Source organism: Notamacropus eugenii, chromosome 5 (assembly GCF_028372415.1).
Source record: "Notamacropus eugenii isolate mMacEug1 chromosome 5, mMacEug1.pri_v2, whole genome shotgun sequence".
Taxonomy (NCBI): Eukaryota; Metazoa; Chordata; class Mammalia; order Diprotodontia; family Macropodidae; genus Notamacropus; species Notamacropus eugenii.
In genome coordinates this window covers 429,256,027-429,275,196 of record NC_092876.1, presented here as the reverse complement: position 1 = coordinate 429,275,196, position 19,170 = coordinate 429,256,027, and the positions used below count along the sequence as shown (strand labels likewise).

The 19,170-nt window shown below is 32.4% G+C and overlaps 1 protein-coding gene across 7 annotated transcripts in view; it reads left to right on the top strand.

The window, feature by feature from the left end:
* Positions 1 to 19,170, top strand: part of KDM6A (lysine demethylase 6A) — a 251,094-nt gene that overhangs the window by 148,425 nt on the left and 83,499 nt on the right. For 5 of the 7 annotated variants that reach the window (XM_072615112.1, XM_072615110.1, XM_072615111.1 and 2 more), the window contains 2 exons: positions 6,004 to 6,058; positions 13,484 to 13,518. In XM_072615112.1, coding sequence (XP_072471213.1) covers positions 6,004 to 6,058; positions 13,484 to 13,518 — 90 coding nt within the window. Of the gene's footprint in view, positions 1 to 6,003; positions 6,059 to 13,483; positions 13,519 to 19,170 lie in introns of those variants that run through there. The other 2 variants (XM_072615114.1, XM_072615115.1) reach the window with 2 other exon arrangements.

Below are 19,170 nucleotides of genomic sequence, written 5' to 3'. Positions count from 1 at the left end.
AGCCATCAAATTAATTTACATAGAAATTGTTTATCATAGATTATTATAAATGCTGATTGAGCAGTGGCTCTGACCTTAAAGATTTGCAGGTTTGACTCTTTGAGCTTTATATAATTCAAGATTTTTCACCTCTTTAGTGGAAACATAGGGGCAACAGTCTACATATAAAAGTTTACGGTTATGTTGGAAATGCTAGATAAGAAGAGCTAAAGTCTGAACTTGACTCAGCCCTTACAAGTTTTAAACTTGACCAAGTCATTTCATCATTCTTTGTACCAGTAGTCTTATCTATAAAATAGAGTAATGGTTTACTTACTGTATTACAGAGTGGTTGTGTTAGGGTGTACATGAGATACATATGTGAAAGATTTTTTGAAACTTGGTACTCTCCAAATATTCCATTTGTCCTCGCACACTGTGGTTTTTGCTGTGTTGTACTGTGTTCTCCTGGTGCTGCTCATTTCACTCAGCATCAGTTCATATAAGTCCTTCCAGGCCTCTCTGAAGTTTTCGTGTTCATCATTTCTCATAGCACAATAGTATTCCATTACATTAATATACCACAGCTTGTTCAGCCATTCCCCAATTGATGGACATCCCCTCGATTTCCATTGGCCAATGGAACTCAATACTCTGTTCCATATTAATGAATGAGTTGTGCTTGACACTCTAACAGATTCAAACTCTTTCAGTGCTGCTAATTGTGAAATCGGGGGTAAATTATTTTACCCCTTAATTCTTACTTCTTCATGAAAATTTAGGGGTCAGAGAAGAAAAGATCTACAAGGTACCTTCCATTAATTGACATGTATTGATTTTAGTGCCTGTTATCTGCCATGCACTGTGCTAAACCATGGGAATGCAAAGAGAGATGATGAAACAATCCCTGCTCATCAGTAGGCTTACATTCTAATGGGGGAGACTACAGGAGAGAGTGTGTGTGTGCGTGAATGTAAATATATACAAAGTAATTTAATACCAAGTAGCTGTAGTACGCTATTATATTGCAAGCTTTTGGATGGCAAGAGCTATGTAATTTTTCATCTTGTAGCTTCTTCTGCTAAAACAATATGTTGCCTGTACTAGATGCTCAGTTTTTGTTTTTAAATTTAGAGGGCAAAATAAAGGTAAGGCAATATACTTGTGATTTCATCTGTGTAGGGACCTTGTGATGAGGAAGTTCTACCATTGTAGCTTCTCTGTTGTGTATACTCTGGCAGTCACTAGAACCCAGAGCATTAAATACCTTGTCCATGGTCATTAAGTAAGTCTTCATCAGAGCTGGGATGTACTTAATCAGAAGCTAGCTTAATATCCACTATGCCTTAGTCTTTCTTAGAGGGTAAAATGAATGATATATTTATCATTCAGTGTGTTATTCTTTTTTGTAATTTCTTTATTTTTAGTTTTCAACATTCATTTCCACAAGATTTTGAGTTCCAAATTTTCTCCCCAACTCTCCCCTCCCCCCACCCCAAAATACCATGCATTCTCAGTATGTTATTCTTTCTAAAAAATTTTTTTTTATTTGTAAGACCTTGTTAATAAGTGTTGAGTTGCTATGATACCATGTGCTATAGATTTTCCTTTCCCTTCAAGGCTTCCTGTTCAGTATTCTAGCATATAATTGAATAAAAATTCTAAGTTCCAAATGTCCCATATATGAGCTTTTTTTGGTTCATTTTGACTTGAAGACCTACCGTTCTTTCTACATTTTAATTTTACTATCATGAAAATTTTTAACAAGTGGTTTATAGTACTGGTTAATGCTTCTCTTTTAGTGCATATTCGGGAAACATACTCAACCAAAAGCTTCTCTGACATTACCTTCCATTACATTATACTTTAGGTTCTCTTCTGTGTTCTAATTCCAGAAAATTCTGTATATGGCCAAGTATATTACCCTGGTTCTGCTCTCCTGAGTCTTTTTCAATTGATCTTTTCTTGGCCATTTCTAGATTCTAATGACTTGACTTTGGGCTTTGCGTGAAATTGGGCACTAATACTTTTTAGCAGAGTGCTCTTTGTTTTCTCCTGGATTCCTCATTTCTTGCATTTCATCTCCTTGAAGTGGTAGATGAATTTATGGAGTTAATCTGGAAGACTTTCAAATTTTGACTCAGACAGTAAATAGCTCTTTGATTATAGACCAACCAATATCTATGAACCTATTAGTCTGTAATATGCAGTATATATCTACTTTACACAGAGGTATTGTGATTCTTAAATAAGGTAATATATATGTAAGGTGGTTTCTAAACCTTAAGGCACTATATAAATTTTTTATTATTTCTCCCTCCCTTTCGTACTTTTTTTTTTTAAATTCCTTTCCTACCTTCCTATTTTCCTTTCCTTGAAAGATAGAAACAATTTCTGGCTCTAGATCCAAAGAAAACTTGTCGTGCATTGCATTAGTGAATATAATCCTGGCTACAAGCCAACACTTGGAATCCCACAAGGTTAAGAATAGAGGCCTTGCTGAAGAGCACACACATCAGACCTTGATTACATAATCTTCTAATTAGCAATATCTGAAAGAGATGAATGATGGAGTTGAGCTTTATTTTATAACAATTTTCTCACATCATTGTAGATATTTGAACAATTTTGTTCTTGATTTAACATAAATTTGGGGTGGTTTTTTTTTGTTTTTTAAGAAACATTTTAATCAAACAGTTTTAAAAGGTTAGAAATATTTACACAGATGAACATCTTTGAATTGACATTGATCTATAGCAGAGCTCTTTAACTCAGAATAATGCATACAATGATTAGCCATTATCAGTATATCTGAAACTAATTCATAGATCCTAATTTAAGAACCATCAATCTTAGGTATATTTTCTATACATCCGCAACTGGAAACAGTTCCCATTTTTTATGAAATAGTCATTAAAATGAGTAAAATTTAGAATCTACTGGATATTTTTAAGGAAAGAAATTATTGATGTATTATTGAAATATTATAAATTGTATGCATATGTAAAGGTACACTTTTGTCTCATACTTTAAATTGCTGAACATAGCTATGCTTTATAAGAAAGCTTTAATCAAATTTCAAAGAAATCAACTATATGTTTGAGTATAATATAAATATTAGGCCAATTCAGATTGTTAGGGTTAGAGGCCAGTAACCCTTGTTAGCATTCAGAACAGTGCCTCCTACGTAAATTGTGCTCAGGATTTGTATTTCTGCGGACTGCTGTCTGCTTCAGGTTTTGTATGTAGTCTCTGAACTGCAGCGGCCTCTCCTGCATCATAACTATTTCACACACCAGAAGCCAGCTTCAGTACTGCAATGTTTGTTGTGAGGTGCAGATGTTTTGCTAGCTGCTTCTGTTTGTTGCAGAGATGGGATTTGGAAATTTTACCATGGTAAAATTTACATAGAATACTTCAGGTTATGGCGTATGATTATAGGAAATAGTTAGGTTTCTGCTGATGAGCCTTGTTTGTGCCAATGATTATTTTATGTCAGTTCTTATATCTGAAAGGAAGCCATGAGTCTTTTTGTTTACTTGTTTTTTCCTGTTAGACTGCGGAAAGGTTGTAGAAATGTTTTTGGTATGGATGTGTTGGTGTCCATGATTCCAAAGATCATTATATTTTTTTGAAATACTTATGGTAATTATTATTGGTGTTTTCATCAGTATTATCTGATATTATCTACAGTTTTGCCTTGTGATTTCCATAGAAAATTTGGAATATTATATATGTCTGCTACCATGGATTTTGAAATAGTGAGGCTTCTTTATTTCTTTCAAGAATCTTGATGATTATGGAGTATTGTCAAGAAGTCTTTCCTGCTGTGTTTCATTGTATAATTTTGAATACTCAGATTTAAATGTAGACATGGGTAATTTGACTTACAGAGTTATCTGTTCTTCCTCTTGGGGTTTTGTTGTAATAACAGCTCTAAGATGTTCACCATCAAGTGAACATTTGGCTTTGTTTTTAGGCAAATTTGGTTTTTTGTGTGTTTTGTTTTTGTGGTTTTTAAGGTAAGTATTGTGATAAAAACAAATGGTGTTAGTTAAATGACATGGAAGCTTTTAAAGAATGAAATGTGTAGGTCTAAGACTTTTTTTGGTATTAAGAAATAGAATTAATCTTAGTATACTTGGGAATTAATTTTTAGTGTGTTGACTTAAAAGTCTTATGTTATTGGTATAGTATCAGGTGAAAGAATGTTCAGTGCCACACAGTGAGTATGTAATTCGAAAGAGAAGAAACAATATTTCATTTGTCACTTCTCAAGGTCAAAATTTCTAAAAAAAAAAATGGATAAGAAATTTGAAATTGTATATACAATTTTCTGATATATTGAATAAATGTTAAACTTTTGGTTAATACAGTATTTTAAGTTTTAATAAATATTAAAGAGAATTCTTATATTGGCAGTGTTCTGGCAATTTAGATAAAAGGATTTCTTCTCAGTAAATTCAGCAAAGATATTAAATCATATATACTTGGTCATGTTAAACTTTTGACTGCATTAATAGCACATGAGATGTCTTATATTAGCAATGCTCTGTAAATTAGGCCACAGATTTCTTGTCAGTAAGGTTGTTATTAAATGGAGCACGTGTGGCCAGGTAAGTAACCCTGAAATGAAGTGAAATTCTTAGTTTTTCCCTGGATTATAAAATCATTACTAGAAATATGATGATTAGAATGGTTTCTGATTATAGTTAAGTGAAAATTTGGTTTCCTTAGACTTTATTCTTATGACTTCCTTATGTTAAAAGATTTGCAAATACAAAAAGCAAAAGCAGTGATGAATGTTAGGTAGTTTTTTAAAATAATCAAAATATATTCATGAATATTATCATTGTATAATACCCCCAGAATATAAATACAACTTTTTATTGTTATACGATGAAAGTTTACTATTATTACTGTTTGGTTTCTCCATTGCTTTCCTTTGGGCTGCTTATTGAAGTATTCAAGTAAAACCAGTTTCCCATTTGTATCCGTGTAGTTTGTTTTCAAAAGCAAGTTTCTCAGAGATGTTAAAATTATTTTCATCATTCAACTTAGAGGGGAGGTGAAGGAGGCAAAAAGAGGCTCAGGAGAAGTTGCATAATTTCTGTGGAGAGCTATGTTTAATTGGCATTAAGATAATTGCAGCTTTCATATTTGGTACTTTGCAACTTAAAATTTTTGTATCAGCTATAGCAGCTTTTGTTTATCTACAGAATAAGACTACCAGAACCTACCAGGTGAAATATATTTAAAAACAAAGGAAATCGATATCTGAATAATAAAGTGAGTTTTAAAAAATGATTACAAGTTGTTAAACATTTGAGTTTTAGGTAGGCTCATTAAACTGTGGTATCATAATTCTGTGCTATCACATGTAGGAAAATAATACAAAGACTTCAGAATATTTTATCCACAATTTGGTTGGATGTTTTTAAATTTTTAAAAATCTTATTATTTTAAAATAATTTTTGTATAGACTAGAGATGAATTTTAATGTTATGTTAATTTGAAATAGTTGAAAGTTAAATATTTGTTTAAGGATCTAAGCATTTCATACCGCAATGTTAATTTTTCCCAAAATAGCTTTAAGTCTTAACGTTTTAAGTGCTCATGGATAATCAAAGTTTATATCCATCTTAGTATTCAGTTTACATTTTTCCTAAAGAATGTAAGTATCTTCTGTCTCATCCATACTGAAGCTATGGAAAGTTTAAAAATTCACTTTTAATGATTCTTTTGAAAGGCATTGTAATAATAATAATGATATTATTATTCTTCCAGAAGGTTTCCCACCTGAAGAATTTCCTGAAAATAATCTGGGGAAGAGCTCTTAAATTTTTTTGTAATATTTATTTGAGTTGTGAGAAATACATTTGAAAGTGTGTGATTCTCTCTTACATAAATGTTTTCTAATCCATATGATGTATTCCTCCATCATAGTAAAAAGTTGCACATGTTAATATTGAATTTTTAATTCCAAAAACCAAGCATTAATTTTCTCACTTTACTTTTTTACAGCATTTTCAATTAGCTTTGGTTGACTGTAATCCCTGCACTTTGTCCAATGCTGAAAGTAAGTATTTTTAAGCATTATGGCTTTTTTCCCACATTAATATCACTTATATTAAAATGCTTGCTCCTGAAATATAACTATCATTACGAGAAATAGGTATTTTATGTGGCTTTTTCCTTACAGAATTATTGAATCTAACCTTGTCTCGGTTGCCATGGCTACCTAGCTTGCACAAATGGAACATGTGAAACCAGTTTCTGTGAAGAGTCTGTGTTTAAAATAGATGTGCCACTGAAGTGGGTTGTTGAATTAAAATTATTCCCACTAGTAGAAGAGAGTGATTTTATGTGGATTGGGAGATATATATTTTATGGAGCATATATTTTTAATTTTCATACTGCATCATTATTTTAGAAAACACACACACACTCACACGCACAAAGATGCTAATCTTACATGATACCTCTCTGATTCTTACCATGGTAAGTATTTGTAATGTATGTTGTTACAAATGATATTTTCTCATAGTTTTGCAAAATTTTGTTTGCAAATTGATATGTTGATGCTTCTTTTTTTTATTATTCTGTCGAGTTAGATTGTCATGATCAAGTATTATTGTTTCTTTTCAAATAGCTTTATCTAGACTTTCCCCCCCTCTAAGACAAATTGATTCTCTTGGATGTTCTTATTAGCGTATGGAGTGGAGTAGTTTGCTCATATATTACATTTGCTTTGAAATCACTTAGTGAATTTTCCAATAATATGACCATTGACTCCAAACTGGAATTTTAAAATATTTTTCATATAAAAGAAATAAATTTGGAATATTAGAGCAAAAATTTAAGCACTCGTTACTGAAAATCCAATTTTTTTTTTTTAGAGATAGTGTGAATCCTCTAAAAAGAAATAATGCCTATTTTCATGTAAATTTTCAAATGTAAAGGTTGAATAAGTTGTAGCCTGCATTCCTAAGCAAATATCAAGTGCTTATATAGCTATTTTGATGAGGTAGAGAAAAATAACTCCCCATCTCCCTAAGTCATCCTAAATCTATTGTAATGACTCATAATTTTGTGGATTCAAATATGTTCTGGGTAAAATTGTCGATTAAAACACAGTTTCAGATATACGCCTAATATACTTGTCATCTTAAAGTGCTTACATTATGAATTATTTTGTACTTTGATATAATAATGATACAATTTATCTATTACATTCTTATCAGACTATTGATATTCGATGCTATTTAGTGTCTGAAATTAAAAGAAAGGAAAAATTATATTTCTAGTGTTATGTTGATTACATTTACTTTGACATTATGGAAATGTACCTAAATCTGCATGATTTTCCCTTTTCTAAAGAATATGTCTATTTCAAATGAATGTTTCTGAAGTGATATGCATACTTACGCCAAATATTTCTATAACCTTTAGCATCATTGCTGGTTAAGTAATGTTAGGAAGATTAGCGAACCATAAGAGTAAAGCCTCAGTCTTCATTTAGTGTTCACCATGAGTATTCTGTCCCTTTATATTTCCAGTATGTGTTGATGGTAAGGAAATAAACTGGTAAAATCAATTAACTGGTAATTATTCATTTGCTTTCAATAATTGTTTTTCTCAGACTTTTCTATAGGAAAATTGGAAAAAATTTCTTATAATTATTTACTATTTCGCTCAAAAAAGTGGTCAAGATTTGATTGTGATTCTTACTCTACTTACAATCCTTTCATACATTTCTAAAATGGAAAAGATAAGTAGACTAATGGACTTTATGTTCCTTCTAGCTCTAACTTTAGAATCCTAAGATGATCAGTAGTACAACTATGTGTTATTTTGAAGAAACATCATGTACAAAAACCTATATTTATAAAACAAACATTTGAAGTGGTTATTTAGATTCAGAGAATTTTTTTCTTTCAAAAGGTTTCACCACAGTTTATAAACATTTAGTTTCTGTAGTATATTTTAAAAACTTGATATACAAAAATTTGGCTTATATACATCTGTTTTGAAATGTTAGTTGTCTGATGTGAAGTCTACTTCTTCACACGCAGTTTGTAACTTTATACAAGCTTTATTCCAAAAGTCTGTTTACAAGTCATATATTTGGAGCCATATTTTGAGAAAAAAAATTTTTCCATTAAAGCATTATATGATTAAATTCCAAAGCCAGCGGAACTGACCAAAGCCTATTTAATTGATAATATTATTTACACATCATGTTGACCATTTTCAGTTTATTTTATTTGTAAATATCAATATACTTTATTCTTTTATATAAATTCATCTTGTTGAATTTACCAGCTCCTGTGATATTTGTGGCATGGGCTGCTTAGCCATTCCCTCACATCATCCTCTCCCACCCCCTGCTGACCATAGCCTTATTTTTCCAATTCCTTGACATATCTTTTCCCAGTCTGGACTGACTTTCATATATAATTTGATGAAAACAAATGTCTTTGAATTCAGACTTGCTTGCTATGCTCTCAAGTGTTTTCAATTTCGAATCAGTATGTTGTAATAAAAAGGGAACTGAACTGGAACAGGAGACAGCATCTCGGTTTGAATTCTAGCTATCAAATCTACTTCCTGTGCGACCTTGGAAATATTAACCTCTGTGGCTTTCAGTTTATTTATAAAATGAAGTTTTCAAATCAAATAACTTCTAAATTCCCTTCCAGCTCTAGATCACTTGTCTTTCTTGTTTCTCTGTACTCTCTTCCTTAGTTATCTCATTCACCTTTGTAACTTCTACTATTGCTTCGATTTAGATGATTACCCAGTGTATTTATATCTGTCTCTTCTTAGTTCTGATTCCACATCTTCACTTTCTTGTCCATGTAGATGTCCTCATGGTACTTCAAAGGCAGCATATTCCCCTCTAAACTGGCCCGTCTTTTCAACTGCGCATTTTTGTTGTTGTAGATCATGCTCTCAGTGACCCAGACTTCAAAATTTCATGTCATCTTTGACTCTCCTTTCTCTCATTCTCAGCTTCCATCATCAGCTGTCACATCCTGGCAGTTCTGTATTTATTCACGTGTCCTTGAAAATGAATACCATTTGGGAAATGACTCGAAATCTTAACCAACCTCCCAAGTTCAGAGTGTTGTGTTTCATTTTTTTAGATTGTTAAGTTTGTCAGAGATCCAATTGATAATTCCTTTTTTCTATCTCTAAAGAATCCTAGTGTATTGTAAGCATTTGGTGGGGGATCCCAAATACATTTGCTTGCAGCAGATATTCTATATTGTAGCATGGAATAATATAATAATAAGCTACTACTACTCCTTATGAGATTAGAATGTTTGATCAGTGGATAATTTGATGAGTGGGTAATCCTATTCTTCTTCCCTGAAAACTTAAAGTTCCGTTAAATGCAAAATTTTTCATTGCTTGTTCTTCTTGTTTCACTCACATATTTTTCCTAGCTTTTCTTTGTAAACTCATACATTATTCGATCTATGAAGTGGGTCTGAAAGTTCTATATTTTAACTTTAGTGACAAAGTACTAAAAATAATAAGTTGTTATTCAGCACTTACTAATTTTTAGGCATATTGATAGTGAAAAGCAGTTGGGAAAGGGGGGAAAAGAATTTTACAGAAAAAACTGAAGATGTGGCTGTTCCCTCATCCCAAGACTTGATAATCATGTTTATGAAAATGAAGTAGACGCCCATAAAATAAAGCTTGTAAATACTTACACTGTAAATAACTGTAACATCAGGAGAACATTGTTAAGTCTCATAATATCAGTTCTTTTTGAAAATTGTTTCAGTCATAGTGATCTTACATTTAGAACTTTATGAAATTGAAATAGTTTGTCCCTCACACCCTGATTTTATACTGTATTCTAAAGGCAACTCAGAACTTTACATGCATATTGTATACATTAGTAAATTGGATGTGTCTAACTGATTCCACTTTCTGCAGAAACTATAATAGAAGTTGGTTCAGTTTTCCAGGGTTACATAATTATATAAGGTGTAGTACTAGTAGTATTAGAGAGCTAACTCTTCTTTGTGACTTTTTATTTGCATTTGCGAGTTCAGAGTTGTGACTTGAATTCTAGGAACATCTTTTTCAACGAAATTCAGATACCTGTCCTTTCCAACTCTTCACCCTTTCTAAGCCTCCTTTGAGACTTCTTCCCATTTAGATGCCGTGGACCTAGAGGTATGAGTTGTTGAAGGCCCCAAAGCTCTGGGTTGAGGGGACTGGTTGTTCTTTTAATGTTCTAGTGAAAGGAGGCTAGGAACTCGGAAAAGTAATTAATGAGGAGAAGGGGATTGAGTAGCTTTGGAATTGTATAATTGAAAGGAATGATTGAGAGGAATTGGTGGAGGGAGAATTAAGGAGCTTTGGAATTGTTTATCTTCTCTCATACTTTTTCCTGTCTTGGAGAGAATAATGTTAATGGGTCAGGAAGGCATGTTAGTAAAATGTTTGATAGCAGTAGAAATGTGTTTTCTTGGATTCCTGTTCCGTTTTTCTGAGTCTTTTGCCAAAGGAAGAATAAAGAGCACGTTCAAGGTGATGGGGGTGCAAATAAGGAACATGATAGTGTCGTGGTAGTTCTCCCTTTCTCTTCTATTCTCTTTTATCCTGTTTTCACAGGCCTTAGAATCCATGCACAGTGTGGAAAGTGAGATTTGGAACTGTGGAGTAAGGAGTTAAAGAAGAAATTAAGCCACAGGCAATTTGTAGTATACAAGAAATGAAGTGAGCATGAGAATTCCCTGTGGTAGTAAGTGAAGGAAGGGAGTTTTCTGACTGTACTGATCCATCATGTATATCCCACACTGAAATCCAGGATTTCAGAAGTTGTCTCTTATTTGACTTTTTTTTGCCTTTTCTTTTTTTTTCTTTCTTTCTTTTTGTTCTGGCTCAGTTCGTGAGTTTTCCTAAGAAGTTTCAGTAATTTTGCCATTCCTCCATTCCTCATTTTGACTCTGGAATTTATTCTAAGATAAAGTTTTTGCTGTTGTTTTGGTTGCAAGAAATTTACATTAATCAAAAGTCTACACGGAGGATATGTAATGAGAACTGAGGGTTGGAGGGTTTTTTGGGGTTTATTCATTTTTAATTGGTAGGTGAAGTAATATAAAGTTTATCTAGAACAGCCTTCCTGCCCTTCCTCCAAATTTTATAGATGATTATATAGCAACCCGAAGGACTGGTAGTTAACTAAGGTTGAATGTCTAGTTAGCTGCAAACCTGAGATGAGATGTCTCTCCACTCTGCTCACTCACCCCCTCCTTCTTTCCTCCCAAGGCTTGGAACTCCCCTTGTATTCTTTAGTGTTTTATCTATTACATCAGTTTACCTCCTAAAAAAATGCTCACATTCAAATGATAATTAGAATAATTGACATTTATGTAGCCTAAGATACTCAAAATGCTTTACATTATTTCTTTTGATCTTTACAACCTTGTAATTAATGTGATAATATTTCCAGTTTATAGATGAAAGAAATGATGTGCTTGATCATTCAAGGAGAGATAGGAAGCTAGGAATCTTTTGGCTCCAAGTCCAGCAATCATCCCACATTATCATGATGTATATATTTAGCGAAAAGCAACATGATTTTGTAATTGATTATTTGCGAAGGGTAATAGCGTATCAAAAGATTCTTAAGAACATCGTTAATAGCTACCTGGTTGGAAACTTTGTGAGTTTTGGTAAATCACTTCTTTGGGCCTCAGGTTTCTCATGTAAAATGAGATGGGTATTTGACATTCTTTGATTTCTTTGACATAAGCCATTGTTGGAAGGGAGATTCAACATCATGGAATCTTGGGAGAGAAAAAAAATCCTGATTTGTCTGACAGTGCATTTGGTCATTTTCTACTAAGGAAGAGTCATGTATCATACTATTTTATTTTTCAATATTGCAATTTAGATTGACATTTTCTGTTGCACATTTATATTCGATTGTTAAAATTAGTTCTCTAAGTCAACATACTCCAATCAAAACTCATTTTTCCTGTTATACCTACCCATTTCCGTCCTAGCTTTCATGATTTTGTTAGAGATGTAACTTTCCTTGTAGATGACACCAAACCTTGTAAGTTTGTAGCCATAATACCATCCATTGACTTTAACGTCTGCCTTAATTCCCTGTGTCCTTTTGGGTACCAGGATTTTAAAATTCAACTTCCACAGTTGGTTATCCACTCCTTTTCACTTAGATGGCTAGTTCATACTAACATTATCTTTTGCCTAGTCTTCTGTAATAACCCCCTCATTTCTCCATTTCCAACTTTCACCTAATTTCTTTCACATAATTCTCACTATAATCTTAATTATTGCTTTGAACTCATCACTTCTGAAATCGAAAAGCTTCAGTGGAGTCTTATTGCTTCTAAGATAAAATGATAATTCCTAAGACTGTCATGTAAAACTTCAGTTCTTAGAGTTTTCTTTGTGTGATGTAGTAGATAAGCAAGCTGGCCTTGGAACTAGGAAGACATGGGTTCTTTGCTGCTTCTGATCCACACTGTGGATATGGGCAAGTCCTTTAAATTCTCAGAGCTTTTGGCACCTCTTGAAAGACATTCTTAACCTGGGGTCCATGAACTTTTTAAAAAGCTTATACTTTTTTTTTCAAAGATTATACTTTGATAATTATATTTCAACATAATTTATTTCCTGCATAATATAACATTAGTTTAAAAGCATTCTGAGGAGTCCATTTCACAAAAAAGTATAAGAACCCTTATTCTAAAAGTCTTTAAGTTGAAGATGAAGGGCCACCCTGCATTGGTATAGGAAGTAGCTATACCAGTGAAATCATTGGTCTTATCTCTGATCTTTCCATATCTGAATGTTTTATATCTCTACTTACCACCCACCCTACTCCCATCTCCCAAAGCCCTTCAGTAAGATGTAAATGACATCTTGTACTGTAGATATTTTCCTATGTGCTCATTCTCTGGTCTTGGGGATGGGAAAAGGGAGGGTGGCAAAAGATTTTATGACATTCAAATGAAATCTGGTATGAAATGCGGGGGAAAATGATATCTCTTGACCATTTTATTATTTGACTTTCTATTTTGCTAAATAGCAACATCTCAATTTTTAAAACTTGTAAATATTTGACATGTTGACAATATTTGTCTTCATTTTTTCTGAAAGATTAAAAAACCTTTTTATTCTCTATAAAATATTTTATCTTCTGTTTAATTTGAGATCATAGAACTATGAATGTTGTGAAGCTTGTATTCATGTTAGTCTGTTAAAATAATTTTGACCTCTTATTTTCTGAAAATCCTGTTTTTTCATCTGGCTTTATATGTTGTTTCATTAATTCATATAGTGCATTTAAAATAAAACTAATTTTTCATCTGTAGTTTATTTAAAATTTAACCTGTGTTAACATCATTACTTTTTTTTTGTTTTTTGCATTAATCTTATGGATTAAAATACTTATTAACTGTTGTGGTTTTTGTAATTGATTTTTACTCTCCCTGATCCTTTGCAGTTCAATTTCACATTGCCCACTTGTATGAAACTCAGGTAAGTGTGTTTAGCTTCTACTTTTTAAAAAATCCCACTATTTTATTATTTTCTTACTATTAAGCCAGCTTTGTTTTTGTGAAGCCAGATATTTACAGACATCTTAAAAGACCATGGTATATGTATTAAAATATTTTTGTTTTTTTGTTTTGTTTTGTTTTTGGCTGAGAAATTAAAAGGTTATAAGAAATAACACTCAAATTTAAGAGGGGTGGGTTTTTTGTTTTATTTTAAGCATTAGATACTGTAGTTCTGTAGCTTGTTTATGATTTCTGGATATTTAGTTCTTTGTGTTTTCATGCACAAAACAAAATCTGAGATTTTGGGGTTTTTTTATAATTATTATCAATTATTTCCGTTATGCGAATATTTAGTGAATATATACTTTTTTTTCCAAAATATTCCTGAATTTCTATAAAGCAGATTTGCTTCCTGTTCCTACATATTATCTAGAAAAGCTATATATTCTCATGTCTTAGATTTGTCCCACTAACAATTATTTTGACAGAAATAAATTGTTTTGACTTCTGGGTGCATCATGATTAGGTGGCAGACAGAGAGGATTTGAGGCTGCAGATTTTATCTTATATATATTCTGTTTTATTTTAGCCTAGCTACTCCTTTTCAGTAGTTATTTCCTTAAAATGTTCCTTTATGACAAAGGAAAATTTTTTCCACATAATTTACTGTTAAAATTAATTTCTCTTTCTTTGAAATGTGCTAATTTGTAATAGGGCTTATTGATCCAGAAATATGAATTAGGTCTAATCAATGAACATATTTTAAATGTTAGCTTTGTGCCAAGCACAAGTGCTTGTGTAAGGGATTCAAAGAAAATTAAATAAAATAGTCCCTGATCGTTAGGAGCTTTCAGTCTAATGGTGAGACAATATGCAAACAGTTATGTATAAGCAGTATCTATGCAGTGTAAATTGGAGATCATCTCAGAGGCAGGACACTAAAATTAAGGAGGACTAGGAAAAGCTTCTTGTACAAAGTGAAATTTTTGCTTAGACTTGAAGGAAGCCAGGAATTAGGAATGAGAAGGGAAAAAATTTCCTGGCGTTGGAGACAGAAAATGTATAGTCAGGAAATAGAGTGGAGTATTTTAACCTGAGAATCTGGGAGATCATCCTCATTGAAACATAGAGTATGTCAGTAGGAGTAAGAAGACTGGAAAGGTAGACAAGGACCAGGTCTTTGAAAGCCAACATGATTTTGTTTATTCCTGCAAGTAATAGGGAATAACTGGAGTTTATTGCACTAGGTTTGGAGGCTATGGAAGGAGGTATTATCTGGTGGCACCGTTAGAACAGCCCTTTAGGAGAAAGAATGAAACTAAGAAATTGTTATGGGTTATCCAGAAGTGGAGAATGCAGAGTTTTTATTTTGGAATTTGCCTGCCAGCAATCTGTTCCTGTCGTATTTCTTGGGGCATGTGTCACCCAGTACTTAGGACCAAGGAGCTTGAATACTTCAAGTTGGGAATAATGTATGCTAAATAATTAGAAATTGTCTAGGAATTTACTTGTTTTTGTTCAATATAAACTTTATTTTGAAAGTTAGCAACCTTCTTGAATGTAGGAAGTAATCCTTGTGTGCCTAAGTTGAGACCCTTAGAGCAAATTATTAAAGTGTGTTTCACTGATGTGTCTTTCAATCTATTAATGGGAGGATATTTTCTTTTCGTTGTATATTTTATTTATTTTGAGGCTCTCTTAATATTTTCCATTCTGCCTTATGTGAAAGTTGTTCATTTGTATTTGTTCATTAATTTGTGTCAGGTACTTTATCTTATGGTGTAACAATATAGTGATGTGGAAATTGAAGAGATTTTACTTTTAAAATAGACTGTGAAATGGAAAGTTGTAGCAGAATTTGAGCATATGACTAAATTCTGAATTCTCTTTTGTCCTTAAACAGTAGAGGGAAAATTAATTTCATGTATGATTTTAAGACTTTGGAGACTTATCTGAAACTTCTCCTTATTTAATGTTTCGCAACTAAGATCTGTTGCATACTTAGAAATCTGCTTTTTATTTTGATAGCATGGTTTATTGTTCTTGTATCAGTTAGTAGTCTTTGTGATAGGTGCTAGTTGAAAAACAGTGGTAAAGACAAAGTTAAACATTTTTCTCAATCTTGCATGTGATATAAATTGATATCAGATGAGCTTTTAATAAGTCAGAAAGCAGCATAGTCATATATTGCCTCATTTTCTTAGTTACTTTTATTATAATTTAAAAGATTATTTTATACAGAAAAAAATAAAATGTCTGCAAGAAGTTAGATTGACATTTAGTTCACATGACTTCGTGCCCTCAATTAAAAGACTCAGAATAAAGTTTGCCACATACTTAATTTACATTTCATGTGCATTCTCACTGGCTTTATGACATTTGAATGTTTAAGTAACTATTGACTATACTTTCTCGTGCCAAGTATTTGCCAGAATTCACTGCCTGTAAGAAACACAAAGAGAGATACTTCTCAAATTTGAGGTCTTAACTAAACTCTTTAACAATTTTTAATCCACAGAAAGCTTTACCAATCTTTTTCAAGTATATTGTCTTAGTGAAAACTAGGCCTTGACTTATGGTGCTCTTTGTTTAAAGCCAAATTATACTGGAAACTAAATTGTCAGTGTGTTAACATTCCCTGATTGGAGAGATACCCCAAAGAGTCAACTTACCAATTACTGGTAATTGGAATTTTCTCTTAGCCAAACACTTGTTGTTCATTACACTGCAAAGTAAAAGAAAAGTATTTTAAATATTTTTAAAAATTTTCCAACTAGAACCATAGTAATGTCTCCTCTAAAAGAAGTATTTTAAAGGAAGTATTTTCCAGAACTAATCTTCTTTTAATCTGATGAAAGGTATATAAAGTGATATCTTTCTTAATTGAAGTAAATAAAAACATTTCCACTCTTAGATTAGTCACAGCAGACAAAATTTAGTGACTTATTTTCTAAGTGATTCAAAATCTCTCTTGGAAATTGAGGAATCTTTTCTTTGAGGAAGATTTTGATTTATGTGAAACCAAGCACATCCCAACAGGGACCTGTTTGAGGGTTTTGTTTGCTATATGCTTCCATGCCAGTAACTGATAATGCAAGTATCTGTAATAATTGATTCTGCAGTAAAAATATATGAAGCATGAAGAATGGGAATATGTGGAATATAGAATGTGTCAACAGGTGGCTAGATGATATAGTAGATAAGAGTAAGTGCCTTTTGGTTAGGAAGTCTTGAGTTCAAATTCTGTACCTCAGTAACTTAATAGTTATGTTCTCTCAGCCATATCTCTTAACTCAGCCTTAACTTCCTTATCTACAAAATGCAATGCTAGCACCTCCAAGGATCAAATAAGATAACATTTGTCAAGCATTTTGCAAAACTTAAAGCTATCATCATCTTCATGGTTAAACAATGTTAATTATCTACCAATCCGTCTTAACCCGTATTATAGAAATGTTTTCTGTCCTTTCTTCATTTTACTTTCACATGGCAGTGTCCTAGCTATAAATTATTATGTGAATATGGACAAGTCATTCAACTTCTCTCTGTTCTTCTGCCTTAGCCTTCTGTAAAAGGAAAGAAATAACACTTATCCCATTTGCTAGAGTTCTGAGGAAAGGCCTTTGTAAACCATAGAGCACTCTACAAATATGAACTTATATCCCTACTTAAAGAGGGAAGATAAACACCCAATAATGGTTGTTTTTATGGGTGTTAATGTTAGTAGCAGTTGTTCATCTTCCAAATGTATGTCTGTAAAGCAACTTTAAGAATTATCTATCCCTTTTTAGTTGCTGCTTTCTCATTATCGTTTTCCAGAAAATTTCATAAAATTCCTAAATCAGTATTAAACATTTGTCAGAATTTTCCTTTATCATCATAGCATCACAGAAATCCTGTATTAAAAGTTAGTTCTGTGTCATTAAAATTCAGTGGTTCATTTGGTTCACCTACCCCAATGTTTTTTCCTGTTGTGCTATGAAAAATACATATGTAAAACCTTTGAAATTTGTTTGATCTTTAGAAGTTTATATTTTTAAAAAGTTTTTTTCTACACTTAACATTCCATTAACACTGTCATAATGTAGTAAATTATGTATAATCTTTCATGTTAGTAGAAAAGCTTCATGAATTTAATTGTCTTAGTTGGAACAGTATTTTATTATTTGCCAACACAAAAGCAGTGTTAGTAGTCATTTTTTACTTTAATATGTTATAGCTGTCTCCTTTGTATGTCTGTACAGTTATAAGTTAAAACATTTACTTCTCATTTCTTTTTAAAATTTTCAGTTGTGATTTTACATTCTGGCTTGCATAAGCAATGTAGTAAAAATTATGTAAAAGTTCAAAAGTTAGTCCTGCCTATTTTTTGCCTTCCTGGTAGTTTTATTATATAGCTAATGAGCTTGCTTAAAAGAGAAGGGTAATCACTTTGTTTTGAGATCAAAATCAAAATAATGAGGTTTTTATTTGAGACATTTAGTACAGGAAAATGACCTTAGTTATAGGACATATTTGAAAATTTTATCAGATGCCCAGCATTACTTACTTCAGTCCCTTTTAAAAGACAGCATAGTTGGCAGAGTATTTGATTTATAGTCAGGAAGACCTGGATTCTTTCTTACCTCCCATAGATACTTAACCTGATGCCTGGGTAAGTCATTAAGCAACTTTAAGCCTCAGTTTCATCACCTGTAATATGGGGCTACTTCTCCACAAGGTGGTTTTGTGGCTCATAGAAGATAATTTGCAAGTGCATTGCAAACTTGCAGTTGCTATATTAATTATATTAATTATAACCGATGATACTGAAATGTTTTTCTTGGCTTACAAATGTATCATATTGAACATAATATAATCTTTTTAATGACTCATATTCAACATCTTGTTAACTTATCACTTAATTCAAATCCATTTCCGAGTAAGTCTGCTCTTTCCCCTCTCCATCTGTCTTATGCAGAACAACTCAAATTTTCCTTTCCTGTTTGCTTGCAATTCACCCTTGAGTACTTTTTGCTGTACACTTGCAGGTTAATCAAAAGTCCTTGCCATTGCAATGGTCTTTTGAAATTATCATTGTTGAGAATTTGAAGAATCAGCATCTGGTCCTCAGTATTGGCATTCCATCTCTCTCTTGCTTGGTTCAGATTGGAGAGCTGAAAAGTTTGTGATCTAGAGGAAAATCTATCAGAATGTACCCCATTGAATAAGTGTTCAAATTCTATTCAATGATTAATCTATCCTTAGATTGTGATTCCTCTAATGAAAGTACCAAGAAAGTTCAGCCTACCTGTATATGTGATGATCTGATCTAAGCTGCCAGGTTGTCTGAAAGCACTTGACGCTTTTCCCTTCATGAAATTTTCTCTTCATTTGGTTTCAGAACACTGCTCTGCTTATCTTCATATATTATTGCTTTCAGTCCCCTTCACTACCAGGGCTTCCTCTATTTTCTCTTTAAATATGATTGCTTCTCAACATTCAGAACATGATCTTCAGATCTTTAGCTAGTATTCATTCCTATTCTTATATTATATTTGTGTAAAGAATTCCTAAGTCCATTACTCTCTCCGAGATGCTGGTCCTGCATTTCCAACTTTTTTAATGTTTCCACTTGGGTATATTCTCAAGC